Source organism: Clarias gariepinus, chromosome 25 (genome assembly GCF_024256425.1).
Source record: "Clarias gariepinus isolate MV-2021 ecotype Netherlands chromosome 25, CGAR_prim_01v2, whole genome shotgun sequence".
In the NCBI taxonomy this organism is placed as follows: Eukaryota; Metazoa; Chordata; class Actinopteri; order Siluriformes; family Clariidae; genus Clarias; species Clarias gariepinus.
Window position 1 is genome coordinate 20976810 of NC_071124.1, and position 13660 is coordinate 20990469.

Genomic DNA, 13660 nt, shown 5'->3' on the forward strand with positions numbered 1-13660 from the left:
CAAGTGTTTGTCTATAGCTGGAATGAATCCCTGATCAACTGCTACCTTGTGGGCCTTCTTCTTGGCCCTTTTAGTGATACTGCTTATCATCATCTGCAGAGTAATAATCATTCAGTTAGTATTTCTTGCATTTGTTTAGCAGCAGCAGGATCATTCTAGATGATTTATATTATTTGAAATGGACAGGACAGAGGAATTGAGAGAATTCCTAAGATTTTAACAGGAAATTCTACAATCCACATGTCAGTGTCCATACAGATCAGAGCCAAACACATTACAGCTTTTCCAGTAGTTGGATAAATCAGTAACATGGTAGGCAGATACAGTATAACACTCATGAGTAATAACAACTGGCAAGACTTTGAGAGTTGTGTCAGGAAGTGCATCTGGCGTAAAACCTGTGCCAGGTTGTGTGCGGATCAGATGGTCCGCTGTGGTGATCCCTTGATGAAAGAAAGATTGATTTCCTTCTTTGGATAATAATATATAACTGCCCCCGCTGTTTAATGGTATAGCAGGCTCACTGAGGTGTGATTGATATCTTCATGCAGCTCTAAATGTGTGTCAATTACAGGATTAAGCAAATAGTAATAAGTGGAGCCTCATGCTGGTGTGGGACATACAGTATTTCACAAAAGTAAATACACCTCTTACATTTTAGCACCTGCTTTATTCAATTCAATTCAATTTTATTTGTATAGCGCTTTTAGTAATTGTCATTGTCGCAAAGCAGCTGTACACAATCAAAAGAATTATTTAAGTTTGTATGGAATGTGAATGTGTTTGAATCAACATGGTCAATTTTTCCCTGGTGAGCAAGCCGAGGGCGACAGTGGCAAGGAAAAACTCCCTGAGATAGATAATAGAAAGAAACCTTGAGGGGAACCAGACTCAACAGGGAACCCATCCTCATTTGGGTGAAACAGAAAGCAGGAAATGATCTGCATTTATACAGTGTGTAAGGTGGTAGGCAGTTTAGCTATAATAGTTGATGTTTATTGATGTTAATATGGAGTCCAGGTAGTTATTGGAGGTAGACTTGTAGGAAGTTCCAGTCCTGAACTATCGAACTGTCCAGTCCCCAAAGAAACAGTTGCCAACACCAGTCGAGGCCAGAACCATCTTCTAGGTAGCGAGAATCATCCCCAGACACCAGACGCATCCCAAAGAGACACACGGGGTATCCATGTGACGAAATCTTCAACCAGAAGATTTCCACCAGGATGGGTCAGACAGGTTCGGAGGGCAGAGGGAGTCTGGATCACTGGCAGCTTAGGAACGACATGTGTAGCTCGACAGAAAGAGAGAAAGAGTGAAAAGGGGAGACAGGGGGAGAAAGAGAAGAAGAGGAGAGATGGCAGTTAGGTATGGTCACAGTCACACAATGTATAATGTGAATGTATATTAACTGTAGAGTGCAAGCAGAGACTCCGGCAGGACTAACTATGACATCATAACTAAAAGGGAGAGCCAGAAGGAAACACAAACATGAGGGCTTCCTGAGATGTAAAGCAACCAATCACCTCACCGTCAGCAAACCTGAGTGATCAATGAGATTGAGGAAGACAGCATCCAAACATACCAGTTCATCCTAATACTCTATGTCTATGAGTCCCCCAGATCTGCTCCTTTACCTATGGAAAATCTATTTATAAAAATGCTTGATTAAATAAATAGGTTTTTAGCCTGGACCTAAACACTGAGACTGTGTCTGAGTCCCGAACACTATTTGGAAGACTATTCCATAATTTTGGGGCTTTGTAAGAAAAAACTCTGCCCCCAGCTGTATTTTTTATAATACGCGGTACTGACAAGCAGCCTGCATCCTTTGATCGAAGTAGGCGTGGCGGATCGTAAGACACTAGCAGTTCGTTCAGATACTGCGGCGCAAGACCATTTATTGCTTTATATGTCAAGAGTAGTATTTTAAAATCAATGCGAAATTTTACAGAAAGCCAATGCAGTGAAGATAAGATAGGGGTGATGTGCTCATATCTTCTGGTTCTAGTGAGGACTCTCGCTGCTGCATTCTGGACTAGCTAAAGCTTGTTTATGCACCTAGCTGAATAACCAGACAGTAAGGCATTACAATAGTCCAACCTAGAGGTGATAAAAGCATGAACTAGTTTTTCTGCATCGTTTAGCGACAATATATTTCTTATCTTGGCAATATTTCTGAGGTGAAAGAATGCTATCCTGGTAATATTATCTACATGAGCTTCAAATGAAAGGCTGGGATCTATAATCACACCGAGGTCTTTTACTGTTGCACTTGATGGAACAGAAAGACCATCTAAAGTTACGGTGTGATCTAAAGTTTTACTCCTAGCTGTATGCGGTCCTATGACTAGAACTTCTGTCTTATCCGGATTAAGCAGAAGGAAGTTAATTAGCAACCAATTTCTTATGTCCTGCACACATTGCTCAATTTTAGTAAGCTGTTTTTTTCTCATCAGGTTTTGCTGAGACATATAACTGTGTGTTGTCAGCGTAACAATGAAAACTAATACCATGCTTACAGATTATGTTGCCCAGAGGAAGCATGTAAAGGGAAAAAAGCAGTGGGCCTAAAACTGAACCCTGCGGAACGCCAAACTCCACTAGAGAACATGCAGCATAATCACCATTTAAGTCTACATACTGATAACAATCGGTCAAATAAGATCTGAGCCAGGAGAGGGCTGTACCCTTAATTCCTTTTACATTTTCTAATCTGTGAAGAAGAATACTATGATCAATGGTGTCAAAAGCTGCACTGAGGTCGAGTAATACAAGCATAGTTACACAACCCTGATCAGAGGCCAATAGGAGGTCATTTACTACTTTAACAAGTGTTGTCTCTGTGCTGTGGTGAGGCCTAAATCCTGACTGATAAAGGTTATGTATACCATTTCTATGTACTGTAGATATGAGCATAGCTGCTCCGCTACTATCTTTTCCGGAATCTTAGAGATAATAGGGAGGTTTAATATTGGCCTGTAACTGGACAGCTGACAGGGGTCATGGTCAGGTTTTTTAATTATTGGTTTGATAACTGCTAATTTAAAAGATTTTGGAACATAACCAATGCTGAGTGAAGAATTATTTATTCTTAACAGGGGTTCTGTTATTGCTGGTATTGCTGGTATCTGTTTAAGAAAATGTGTCAGTATCGGATCTAATATACAGGTTGATGAATCTGCAGAAGAGATGAGTGAAATTAGTTCATTCTCTTCAAGGGGAGTAAAGTATTCTAGGTTCCGATCTGACATGGCTAGATTAACATCTGCATAACTTACATTGTTCGGTTTCAAAGCCTGAATTTTATGCCTAATATTTACAATTTTATTATTAAAAAAGTTCATGAAGTCCTCACTATTACATGATGTTGTTGTGGATAATATTTTATAAAAAAATATAATATTTTTATAATATGTTCTAAAGGGACAATACTTTAGAAATGAAAATTGGATATACTTTAGAGTAGTCATTGTGCAGCTTGGATAGCAGATTTATTGTTCTCTAACAATAACTGAATATGCAGACTTTATTGTCTAAATAACTGGCAACGAAAGTAAGTACACCCTAAGTGAACATGTCAAAACTATGGCCAAAGGATCCCCAACAAAATAAAAATAAATTAGTCTTAGATTAAAAAAAAAAAAAAAAAAGCTTAGTCTTTAGGCAAAAATGGCTAGACTGGAGTCATTGTTAAATAAAAAAATAGCACAAAACTACAAAACCCACCACCCGCTGCACTTTATCTAACCATAACATACTCAAAGCCACATGACTGTTTCCGTCTGGTATATGGTCATGTTTAATGTGCACTGTATTTAAGAGCTTGTCTATCGATTATAATTTGTTTTAAAGGGAACCCTTTTATTTTTCTATGTTCATATTTCTCAGATTTACTCTTTTATTCATGTTTTATTTGTCAACATAATTAATAAACTATTTGCACTTGTATCTGCCTCTTTACTAATACCAGCTGTGATAACAGCAACATGTGATGTTTATTTAAAGAATATAAGCAGAAGACAGACAAGATCTTTATCAGTAATGTAAAATGACAGGTACCATATGAAGTTGTTTATGGCTCTAATTATATGACACAGAGCTTAGCTTAGGGGTGTCTGTGTTTCTTTCTGGCTCTCACAGTGACACAGAGCGGAGCAGAATGAGGTGAATCCAAGCGCAGATGAAGATCACAATGTAAAACGGAGGCGGGGTCAGAATGCAGAAGAGAGGGTCAAATACCAGAGAGAGAATCGAGGCAATATACAAGATAATGTAGCGATTTAAGCAGCAACAGCTCGTCACAGTTAGTTATGCTGTTATACCTGTAGTTAGTCCTGCTGGAGCCCCTGTTTGCGCTCTAATACTGTACACTGACCCTATCCATTATGTGATGGTGAGCATACCTAATCTGTAATGTACATGCTTGTAAAGCTGCTTTTGGTCCAAGGTCTACGTTTAAAAGCCCCCCAAAATTAGAGTCACATCAATTAATATAACTACATTGTCATACAGTATAATGATGTTTACTTCTACGCCTGAATCTTTACATTATAATTAGTTTATTACAGGTTTTGCAAAGACACTTTTACATTTTGCAGGAATACACAAACATATTGCATCATGCCTGTTCATTTTTACAAAAAAAAAAAAATAATAATTTATGGTAAAGACGTATACTGACACATAATAGACACATAATTATATGCTGCCACCCACTGGTGCGCTCTTGTGAAAATAAATTCAAGATCACCAAAGACATGACATAAAATTACAAGTTTAAGTGAAAAACTTTAAAAGCAGCAGTAATAGGGATTTATCAAAAAAAAAAAAAAAAAAAAATGAATATGATCCTAGCAACACATCCTACAGTAGCAACTGTTTTGTACTTCTGTTATACTACAGCAATTTTGTGAAGCTTACAGGTATTTCTTCATTAAAGTGCATCTTATTATCATTAAATGACTCAAAATGAGCAGTATGACATAAGCAAAACACAGTAGTTCCTGTTAAAGCAGCTGTGAACACTCCCTCAGTCTGCCTCTCCTTTCATTTCTGTTAAAGTGATTAATACAGAAAGTCACTAAATTATGCCTTACACTTAGCAGGAAGAGGAACTACAGCGGCTACAGACACAGTAAGGAGAAGAGACACAGACAGAGATGAAGGGTGCAATAAAACCCTCACGTTTTACTCAACAGCAGAACAAATCTAACATGAGCTGCTTTTTTATTTTTATTCTCACCATAACCAGTAAGTACCAGTACATAATGCAATCTTTTTATTTTTTTATTCTAAAAAATATGCTTTTTATGTTTTTTTTATTTTATTTTTATTATGTGTAGAGTGAATCGCTCAAAAACTAATATAACAACCCTCATTGATATATTGAAATATCAAATATTTTATTTTCACTAAGTAAAAATAATTTGTTGCTGTTTTGTATGCAGGGTTTGACAGTTTTCAGTCAGCAACCAGAAAACTAAATCTACAAACTGGAGCATCTGTTACTATCCCATGTCATTATGATAAGGAATATATACAACATAAGAAATACTGGTGCTATGATGCTCATTCAGCATTTAATTACTGCAAAATTCAGGCATATACCAATAATACACAGGGGAGAGTGACAGTGACTGATCACCCAGCTGAGAGTCTCTTTACTGTGACTATGAATAATCTCCAGACAGAAAACACTGGACGGTACTGGTGTGCTGAGGAGATAGGTGGAATATTAACGCCAGATGTTAATGAAGAGCTTTATATTACAGTAAAAACAGGTATTAAGTTCTAAGCTACAAATACTAATCAGTGTAGTGCTGTCATTGAATATTAACTCTATATTTGTGCTCAGATCCTGATCTGTCTGTGAAGGAGAGCAGAGTGAGAGGTGAGGAAGGAGGCAGCGTCACAGTCCAGTGTCTCTACAGCACTGCATATCAGAAGGAACAGAAGCAGTGGTGCACATTCAAAGACAAGAACTGCAACACATTTCAGAGGACTGAAACATCCCAGAATTCATCAGTGCAGCTCAGTGATGATGGGAGAGGATCCTTCAGTGTGGAGATGAGTAGACTGAAGAAGAGTGATGCTGGCTGGTACTGGTGTGGTGCAGGAGATCTGCAGGTTCCTGTTCACATCAGTGTCAGTGATCCACTTCGAGGTATTATCACACACACTCATCCCTGATTTAACAAACGATAAAAAATGAAATCACACTGATTATTATTTTTGGTTTGATAATAGTGACTACAACAGAAACTACAACCACTCACCATGTCAGCACTTACACGTGAGTAGGAAGCTCCATTTTATGCTGTTGCCCTCTACAGTTTTACAGATTTTTCTTAACTTACTGTATTTAAATAATGTGTGCTTGATGTGCAAAATAAACCCTGTTATTTATTCTTCACATCAGTACATAATGTATTATCCTGTATTTTATATCATAAGAATTTAATTTACTGACCACTTTATTAGGAACACCTTATTATTTATGCAATGACAACCAGTTAATGCCTTAATGAGCAAGTGTTCTAAATAAAGTGGCTGGTGAGTGTATAATGTGTAAGTCTGTGATGTGTATGGATTAAATGTAAATGTGTACTGACTTGTTTGCTTGAAATAGCAATAAATCAATGAGCAAACCTTGTCCATTAATTATGATTATACATTACTAGAGCATATCCCAGGGGACATGGTCCACTAGGCAGGGTACTGTATGCCATAGATTGGCCATATATATATATATATATATATATATATATATATATATATAGTGTGGCGTGGGCGGGGCGGCGGCTGACGACCAGCATGCCTTGCGGGGATGTCGGTGTGCTCACCATGATGGGGAAGGGTGTTTGGGTGAGTGGCTTCGGCCCTGTTTGTGTGTGTGGGGGTGTGACGTGTGAAATGTGCTCCAGTTCAAGCTGACGCTGAATTGGATGTAGGCTCCTGAGTGAAGGTGCTGTTCATGCCATACCGGCTGTGTGCCTAATAAAGTACTCCCAGCCATTGCATTGGGCAGCAAATAAGCTCACTCGTCTCTCCGCCATCCTTTCCGGCGTAAAAACGCTACATTGGTGTCAGAAGTGGGATGGAGATTAACGGGTTAGAGCGCACAACGGAGGACCTTCTGAAAATCCAAGCGGGCCGCCGAGTAGCGGAGCGACTACTCGCGCAGAAGAAGCGCTTTCTTGACGGAGCTAGCGCGAGCACACCACGTCAACCAACGCGGAGCGGCAAGAAGAAAATCCCGGCCCTGGATCCCGTGGCGGAGGCTGGCGCTGCGCAAGCGCCGGAGCAAGATACAGCTCCGTGCGCCGTTAGCCGGCAAAGGGACCTGCCGCTGCGCGAGGCCGGTTCGTGAACCTAGCCGGGGACAGGGCTACCCGTCGCGGCTAGGCGACGAGCAGCTCTCCGACGTTTCGCGGCGAGGCAGGGGACAGCGTACCCCAGCAGCTGCTAAACTAGCGCCGGGAGGACGCTTGGAGAGCCGCGCTGGGCTTTACGTCGGCTGTGTGCTGGACGGCGTCTTACTGCTGGCGCTCGTGGAGCGCCGTCGCGACGTGGAGCCCTCCAGGCTCTCAGGTGAACGGCCGTCTGAGCCGGCGTGCAGCCGAGTTGCTGCGTCACCCGCAGTGGCTTCGCTGGTGTCACAGCTGGACCGTGATCCGCCCATCGCTAAGCAGACGGGCCCCACCCGGCGCTCGCGGGCACCGCTGCGCGACTTTCGGGTGGGGGCACCTATGGAGCGTATGGGCGTGGACACCCCCAGCCGGGGGCGAGATTTTGTTGCTGGAGAGCAGGTATGGGTGTGTTACCCCGGCACGGTAATTGCTCGGCTCTCCGATGTTTCTACCGGGTGCGGTTGGCGGGGCGGGCACGAGTTGTGCTTCACCGGGACCGTCTTGCGCCTTACCAGCCGCATGCCGAGGAAACGTCGAACTCTGTGGAGGCCGGGCCGCCTCAGGACTACGTTCGCGTTCATCCCTCACCTGCCCAAGGACGCCGGCGTTCCCACCGCCAGCGCCGACCGCCTCCACGCCTACGAAACACTGTTCGTCATGGTGACCAGGGACGGTCACAGCTCGGGTGGGGGCAGTGTGGCGTGGGCGGGGCGGCGGCTGACGACCAGCATGCCTTGCGGGGATGTCGGTGTGCTCACCATGATGGGGAAGGGTGTTTGGGTGAGTGGCTTCGGCCCTGTTTGTGTGTGTGGGGGTGTGACGTGTGAAATGTGCTCCCAGCCATTGCAATTGGCAGCAAATAAGCTCACTCGTCTCTCCACCGTCCTTTCCGGCGTAAAAACGCTACAATATTAATGTGTTTTAAACAGATCTGTCTCTAAGCAGAATACAGGTAGCATCAGATGTACATATTTGAGTAAAAATATTGCAACTGGTTTTTTTCCCACATCTTAAATTTAATTTTTTTGTTTTGCATCCAAATGCAAACACACTTATTCTTTTCTGAAAGAACTTTTTGAACACTGTGATGTTCTCTGCCATTGTACGGCTTTGTACGTTAACTGCCCTACTTATAGATGATCATCTGTTCAGTGTGCAAACCAGACACAGGAGTACTTAAGCAGTAAGTCAACATGCAAGCTTTACATGACATAGTATTTGTAGCAAGTTTCTCATGCTATGAATTCTTATTTAAATATACATGAAACTAATGAGTATTAACTTACAGATATGAATGGAAAGCAGGCAAGGCATAAGTGCAGATGTTTAGACATTGAATAAATTAAAATAAACACAAGAGCCAAAAAAGACCATGCAATGATACACAACCAAGTAACATGAGCAGACAAATGGACAGAGAACAAAACAACACAGATGTGAGACTCAGGGCAGTAAACTAGGTGACGGTATAGTGGTAGGTGCATACACCAAATAGTGCCCTTGATCAGGGATTATAAAGTGATTTGGCATTACATGTAAGTCTTGTGTAACTAGTTAGTTTTGTAGGTGTATCGTTAATAGAGGAATGGTTTAAAATGACTGAGGACCCTACCATCCCATTTCCCCCATGCTGCAATCGACAGTTAGTGTGATTAACAATTTTTGGTACGCCTGTGATGCAAAGTGATACACATGGTTAAATGTCCTAGTGGTGTTACCATAGATTATCACCACTTATGGAATGCCTCTCATCCAATTATATTACTCAGTCAGAAGTAAGTAATTTATAATTCATTTATAATTTGTTTGTCATGCTAACTAGCTTCTAACAACAAATGTGTGTGTCTATAGTAGGAGTGAATACCTGATCTACTGCTACCTGATGGCTTTTCTTTTGCTTCTGGTGATACTGGTTATCATCATCTGCATACTGATAAAGAAACGCAGTAAGTGTTCCTGCATGGTGTGTCATTTAACTTACACAACTTAGTATTTCTTTTTAACAGCAGCATGGTCATGGAAGTTGATGTTCTGTTATATTATTTGAAGAGGACAGAGGTGTAGTGAGAATCCATTTGCTGGATTTTTACTAAGAAGAAATTCTATAATCCACATGTCAGTGTACAGTACAAACACAGTACAGTGTCTCAAAATCAGAAGGACAGATCCAAAGAGTAGAAAAAAAAAATAAGTCAGGAGAAGACAGTAGTTAAGAGTATATCAAGAATAACAGGACACAAAGCGAGGATCAGACATGATAGACAAATACAGTATAACACTCATGAGTTTATAACAATTGGCAAGAGAGTCAATGTGTATGACCATGTGCTTTATTATTATTATTATTATTATTATTATTATTATTATTATTATCTGTTCTCTAAATGAAATGACTGTAAATTGTATTCAACTGACTAAGAGCAAATTGGCTTTATTTTCTCTTTCTAACTTTCAGAAGCAAAGAATCAAATCAGGACCAGAGAGAGGAACAATGACACCACTGTTCACACAGTTAGTACTGCATTTAATGTTGGGTATAATGCAATACAATATCATTTTACATACGTAATATGTGTGTGTGTGTGTGTGTGTGTGTGTGTGTGTGTGTGTGTGTGTGTGTGTGTGTGTGTGATGTGATGCCTGTCTGTCTGTCTCTCTGCCTGAAAACAGCCCACTTTCTCAGATGATGACTCTGTTATGTACAGCACTGTCTCTAAGCCAAAGGTACGTCAGCAATGCATTGGTCCATTTATAAATTCATTCGAAACTATTATTATTATTATTATTATTATTATTATTATTATAAGTGGTAGCAGCAGTAGAAGTATTAGTTGTAAAAGGAATTATATTATTGAAACTGTATTTATTTAACAAGATTTAACAAAGCGGTTGTTCCACCCACAGTCTTCAAAAAAAACTAAAGCATCAAAAGTGAATGAGGAGGACGTGACCTACAGCTCTGTACATATTGCTTCCAAGAAGAAATCTGTAAGTTAGTTACCTTTAAACAAAGTCTATTCCAGTGCATTTCAAATTAATAATTAAAGTGGTTACATTTGTAATCCAGAGTTTACTTATTAATCTTCCAGGAACTGGTTTGATATTGAGACTCTTATTAGGCTTTATTCATATCCTGTTCCAGGTGTCTCCAAATGAAGTTGATGATAAGACCATCTACAGCTCTGTGGTTTGCTAGAGAACGGTGGGTAATGCAATCTAAAACATATGTATTTAACCTGCTTAAATATGTAGGATAAAATTACATACCTTTCACACACTGATTGTTTTTATTCTCTTTAGAGACTGAAGTCCTGTTTGGCTAAAAGGAAACTGTGGCTGGCCTCAGCATTATGAGCAAACCTGATCAGGACAAAGACAACATGCCTTACACTCATACCACAGACTTACATCATATTTACATGAGCTAACTTAACTCAATTTCTTCTACACCAGCTGTCATTTTTTTCCCTCCACACAGTGTACACCAGTCCAGCTCCTAAATACAACATGTGCATATAACAATGCAGTGAGAAAAATACACTGCACTGTAAACCCGAATAAGTTGGCAAAACAAAAAAATTGAGGTAATCGGTTACATAATTTTTTGTAAAGTAATGATGTTTTCATTTTTAAGTAAACAAAACTATGTGTTTTGAGTTGTTGTACTCATTCATATTAATCGTTCTTTACTTGCATTTATACTGTAAGTAGCCTAACTCATACTATTTAATAGCAATTATATATTTTTTTTGATTGTTGAAAATCAAATAAATTGTTGTTGGTCTTTCGGCTGCCCTCGGCAATGGGTCGCTACATCAGACAATCCGGTCTGCACACGAGCTTGGCATAGGTTTTTATGCCAGATGGCCTTCCTGACACAACCCTCCCGTTTTATCTGGGCTTGGGACAGGAACTTCATCCAGTTGTTGGAAATCAAACCCAGACCTTTCACATGGCAGGCGAAACACCTACCACTGAGCCACCAGTGCCCTATTGCCCTGCTGATGTCAGAAAAAAAGTAATTAGTCTAAAAGATTTTAAGTTGGTAAAACTTTAAGGTGACAGTTACTGTTACTTAGGTAATTACAGATACTTAAAATATCAAATTTGTTCAGCTAACTTGAAAAGTGTAATTTCTACAAACTCATAAATACTAAAAAGTTCTAAATACTCATTAAGGTCTATTAATCTAAACTAATTGTAATTATTTAAGTTAACAGTACTCAATATGTTTAATTACTTTGAGCATTACAGTGTGGATGAAAATGTATAAAACATGTATGAAACAAAAAATTTATATTGATTTTATATACTTATATATTTTATAAATTCAAGGACCAAAAAAGTGCTGCATGTACATGTCTACTGAATATTTAGATCATTTTATTTTTGTTTGTCATTGAAGTACTTCTTAGAATAATAATTCATCACTTTTTTGTGACAATATTTGTCTGTACAAATAATAAAAAAGCTAGACATCCCATAAAAAATACACACGCGTGGCACTGAGGATCTGAATAACCAAGAAGAGGAGAAGTCAGGATTGGGACCAAATGTCTGTGTGTTCATAAGAAAACCTAAACTCATTGGAAAAAAAGCAAGGACAATTTAGTGGTGTTAGCAGGATAACCCCTTGAGATGAGACTTCTCGTTTTCAAGGGGGTCCTCAAGACATAGGACAAAGAGAATACAACACATGTACATTAATAGTCGCTTAAGCTCTCCCTCATCCCACCTCAGCCGCCCCACCCGCCCCACATACTCATTATTGAAAATAAATACATGTAAACAAGAAAAAACACATGTGTGTATGCAAGTATTACTGTTGAAAGCCTGACAACATGTAGCCCATATGCATATGTATATAAACATATTCACATAATATACATACACACACCTACACCCATACTAACATACACACATAATTAAGTAGTAAATAAATTACTAGATAGGTACAATCACACATAGGGAAAACATTTACAGCAATACTGTACTTTGCTTGAAAGTAGGTGAAAAGCAATGAGTTGAAGGAATACAAAGAAGTAATAGATCTTAGAGACCCAGGCAGGGTGAGTCTCCACTCCTTCGTCTATCTATCGTGGACAGTATATCGGATGGTGAGGCACCCCCCCGCCATCTGATTTGACTGTTAAGGTCCGTATTGCGCTAATCATTCAGCGACAAGTGTGTTGCGGCTCTCCTGCATTTTAAATGAGAGATGCGTGTCATCTGTCAGTGATGTTGTGCTTTCGCATCTAGCCATGTCCTTCCCCATTTGCAAAGCTTCTTTACCTGCTTTGCTTAGAGTTTTAACACTGGGCTTATTATTTGACCTCGTTATTGTTATGGCACTCAGTTAGCTGTTATCTCAACTACGAGGCCTGAAATCACACCCTCGCCTCGACGCACCTACATACAGGCTTTGCAAGGAACTTGGGGTTACTGGACAGCCGCGCTACGTTCATCGCTCCGGTCGGCACTACCTGTCAATCGTACTGCCATAATTACTGTATCTCCGTCTCCATCTGCTCTACAGACACGCAATGATTGTGCGCTTCGTCCTGCATTAGCGCTGTTCAACTGTCGGTCACTTACTAACAAGGCTTCTGTGCTCTCCGCGCTGTTAAGTGAGAAAGACCTGGATTTTTTGCTGCTTACTGAAACATGGCAAATACCAAATGACTATTTCTACCTAAATCTTCTTACCCCCTATGGATACAGCTACCTGACCAAACCCCGTCTGACATCGAGGGGCGGCGGTCTGGCTGCCGTCTATCGTAGTAACATTCCTGTTAAAACCATTGACTTTCATGCAACTTCAACCTTTGAATACCTGGTTCTTAAAATCTCTGGTACATTTCCTATGATTGCAATTCTCTTGTATCGTCCACCCAAATCAATGTTAAATTTCTTCACTGAACTGCATTAACTATTAACCCTGTCTTCTTCTATAATCTTACTTGGTGATTTCAACATACATGTTAACAAAGATTGTGCAGACTCCCGTGAACTCATGTCAGTTTTTGAATGTTTTAATCTCGTACAGCACATTAATTTTCCTACACATCTAAAAGGTCACACACTGGATTTAATTTGTACAACTGGTTTACGTAATGTTTCTGTATATGGATCTCAGATTGGACTTTCTGATCACTTTCTCATTGAACTCAGTTGTGAAATGCCTCTCCCCTGCCTCGGGTTAAAATCAACCATTACTTTTCGTAAAATTACTTCTGTTGATCATTCACTGT

At 39.9% G+C, this 13660-nt stretch overlaps 2 protein-coding genes across 3 annotated transcripts; both read left to right on the plus strand.

The window, feature by feature from the left end:
- Positions 1–5031: 5031 nt before the first annotated feature.
- Positions 5032–6189, plus strand: LOC128513470 (polymeric immunoglobulin receptor-like). The gene is made up of 3 exons (XM_053487217.1): positions 5032–5250; positions 5448–5780; positions 5855–6189. Exons 1-3 carry the CDS (start codon positions 5160–5162, stop codon positions 6187–6189), a joined length of 759 nt encoding a protein of 252 aa, XP_053343192.1. The 5' UTR covers positions 5032–5159.
- A 61-nt stretch (positions 6190–6250) lies between these two features.
- On the plus strand, positions 6251–10983 carry LOC128513153 (uncharacterized). 2 transcript variants are annotated; one of them, XR_008356356.1, is made up of 7 exons: positions 6251–6292; positions 9261–9355; positions 9865–9920; positions 10080–10133; positions 10314–10397; positions 10552–10611; positions 10710–10983. XR_008356356.1 is itself a non-coding variant. In XM_053486814.1 (6 exons), exons 1-5 carry the CDS (start codon positions 9292–9294, stop codon positions 10603–10605), a joined length of 312 nt encoding a protein of 103 aa, XP_053342789.1. In that variant the 5' UTR covers positions 9145–9291; the 3' UTR covers positions 10606–10611; positions 10710–10983. The 2 variants fall into 2 exon arrangements, 1 of the variants encoding a protein (XP_053342789.1); XM_053486814.1 differs by lacking the exon at positions 6251–6292 and having other exon boundaries at positions 9145–9355.
- Positions 10984–13660: the final 2677 nt, after the last annotated feature.

Coding starts and splice junctions, on each gene's coding strand:
- LOC128513470 (XM_053487217.1), top strand. CDS start 5,160: ATGAAGGGTGCAATAAAACCCTCACGTTTTACTCAACAGCAGAACAAA. Junction 5,251..5,447: donor TTTTATTCTCACCATAACCA/GTAAGTACCAGT, acceptor TTTTGTATGCAG/GGTTTGACAGTTTTCAGTCA. Junction 5,781..5,854: donor TTATATTACAGTAAAAACAG/GTATTAAGTTCT, acceptor ATTTGTGCTCAG/ATCCTGATCTGTCTGTGAAG.
- LOC128513153 (XM_053486814.1), top strand. CDS start 9,292: ATGGCTTTTCTTTTGCTTCTGGTGATACTGGTTATCATCATCTGCATA. Junction 9,921..10,079: donor ATGACACCACTGTTCACACA/GTTAGTACTGCA, acceptor GCCTGAAAACAG/CCCACTTTCTCAGATGATGA. Junction 10,398..10,551: donor TTGCTTCCAAGAAGAAATCT/GTAAGTTAGTTA, acceptor ATCCTGTTCCAG/GTGTCTCCAAATGAAGTTGA.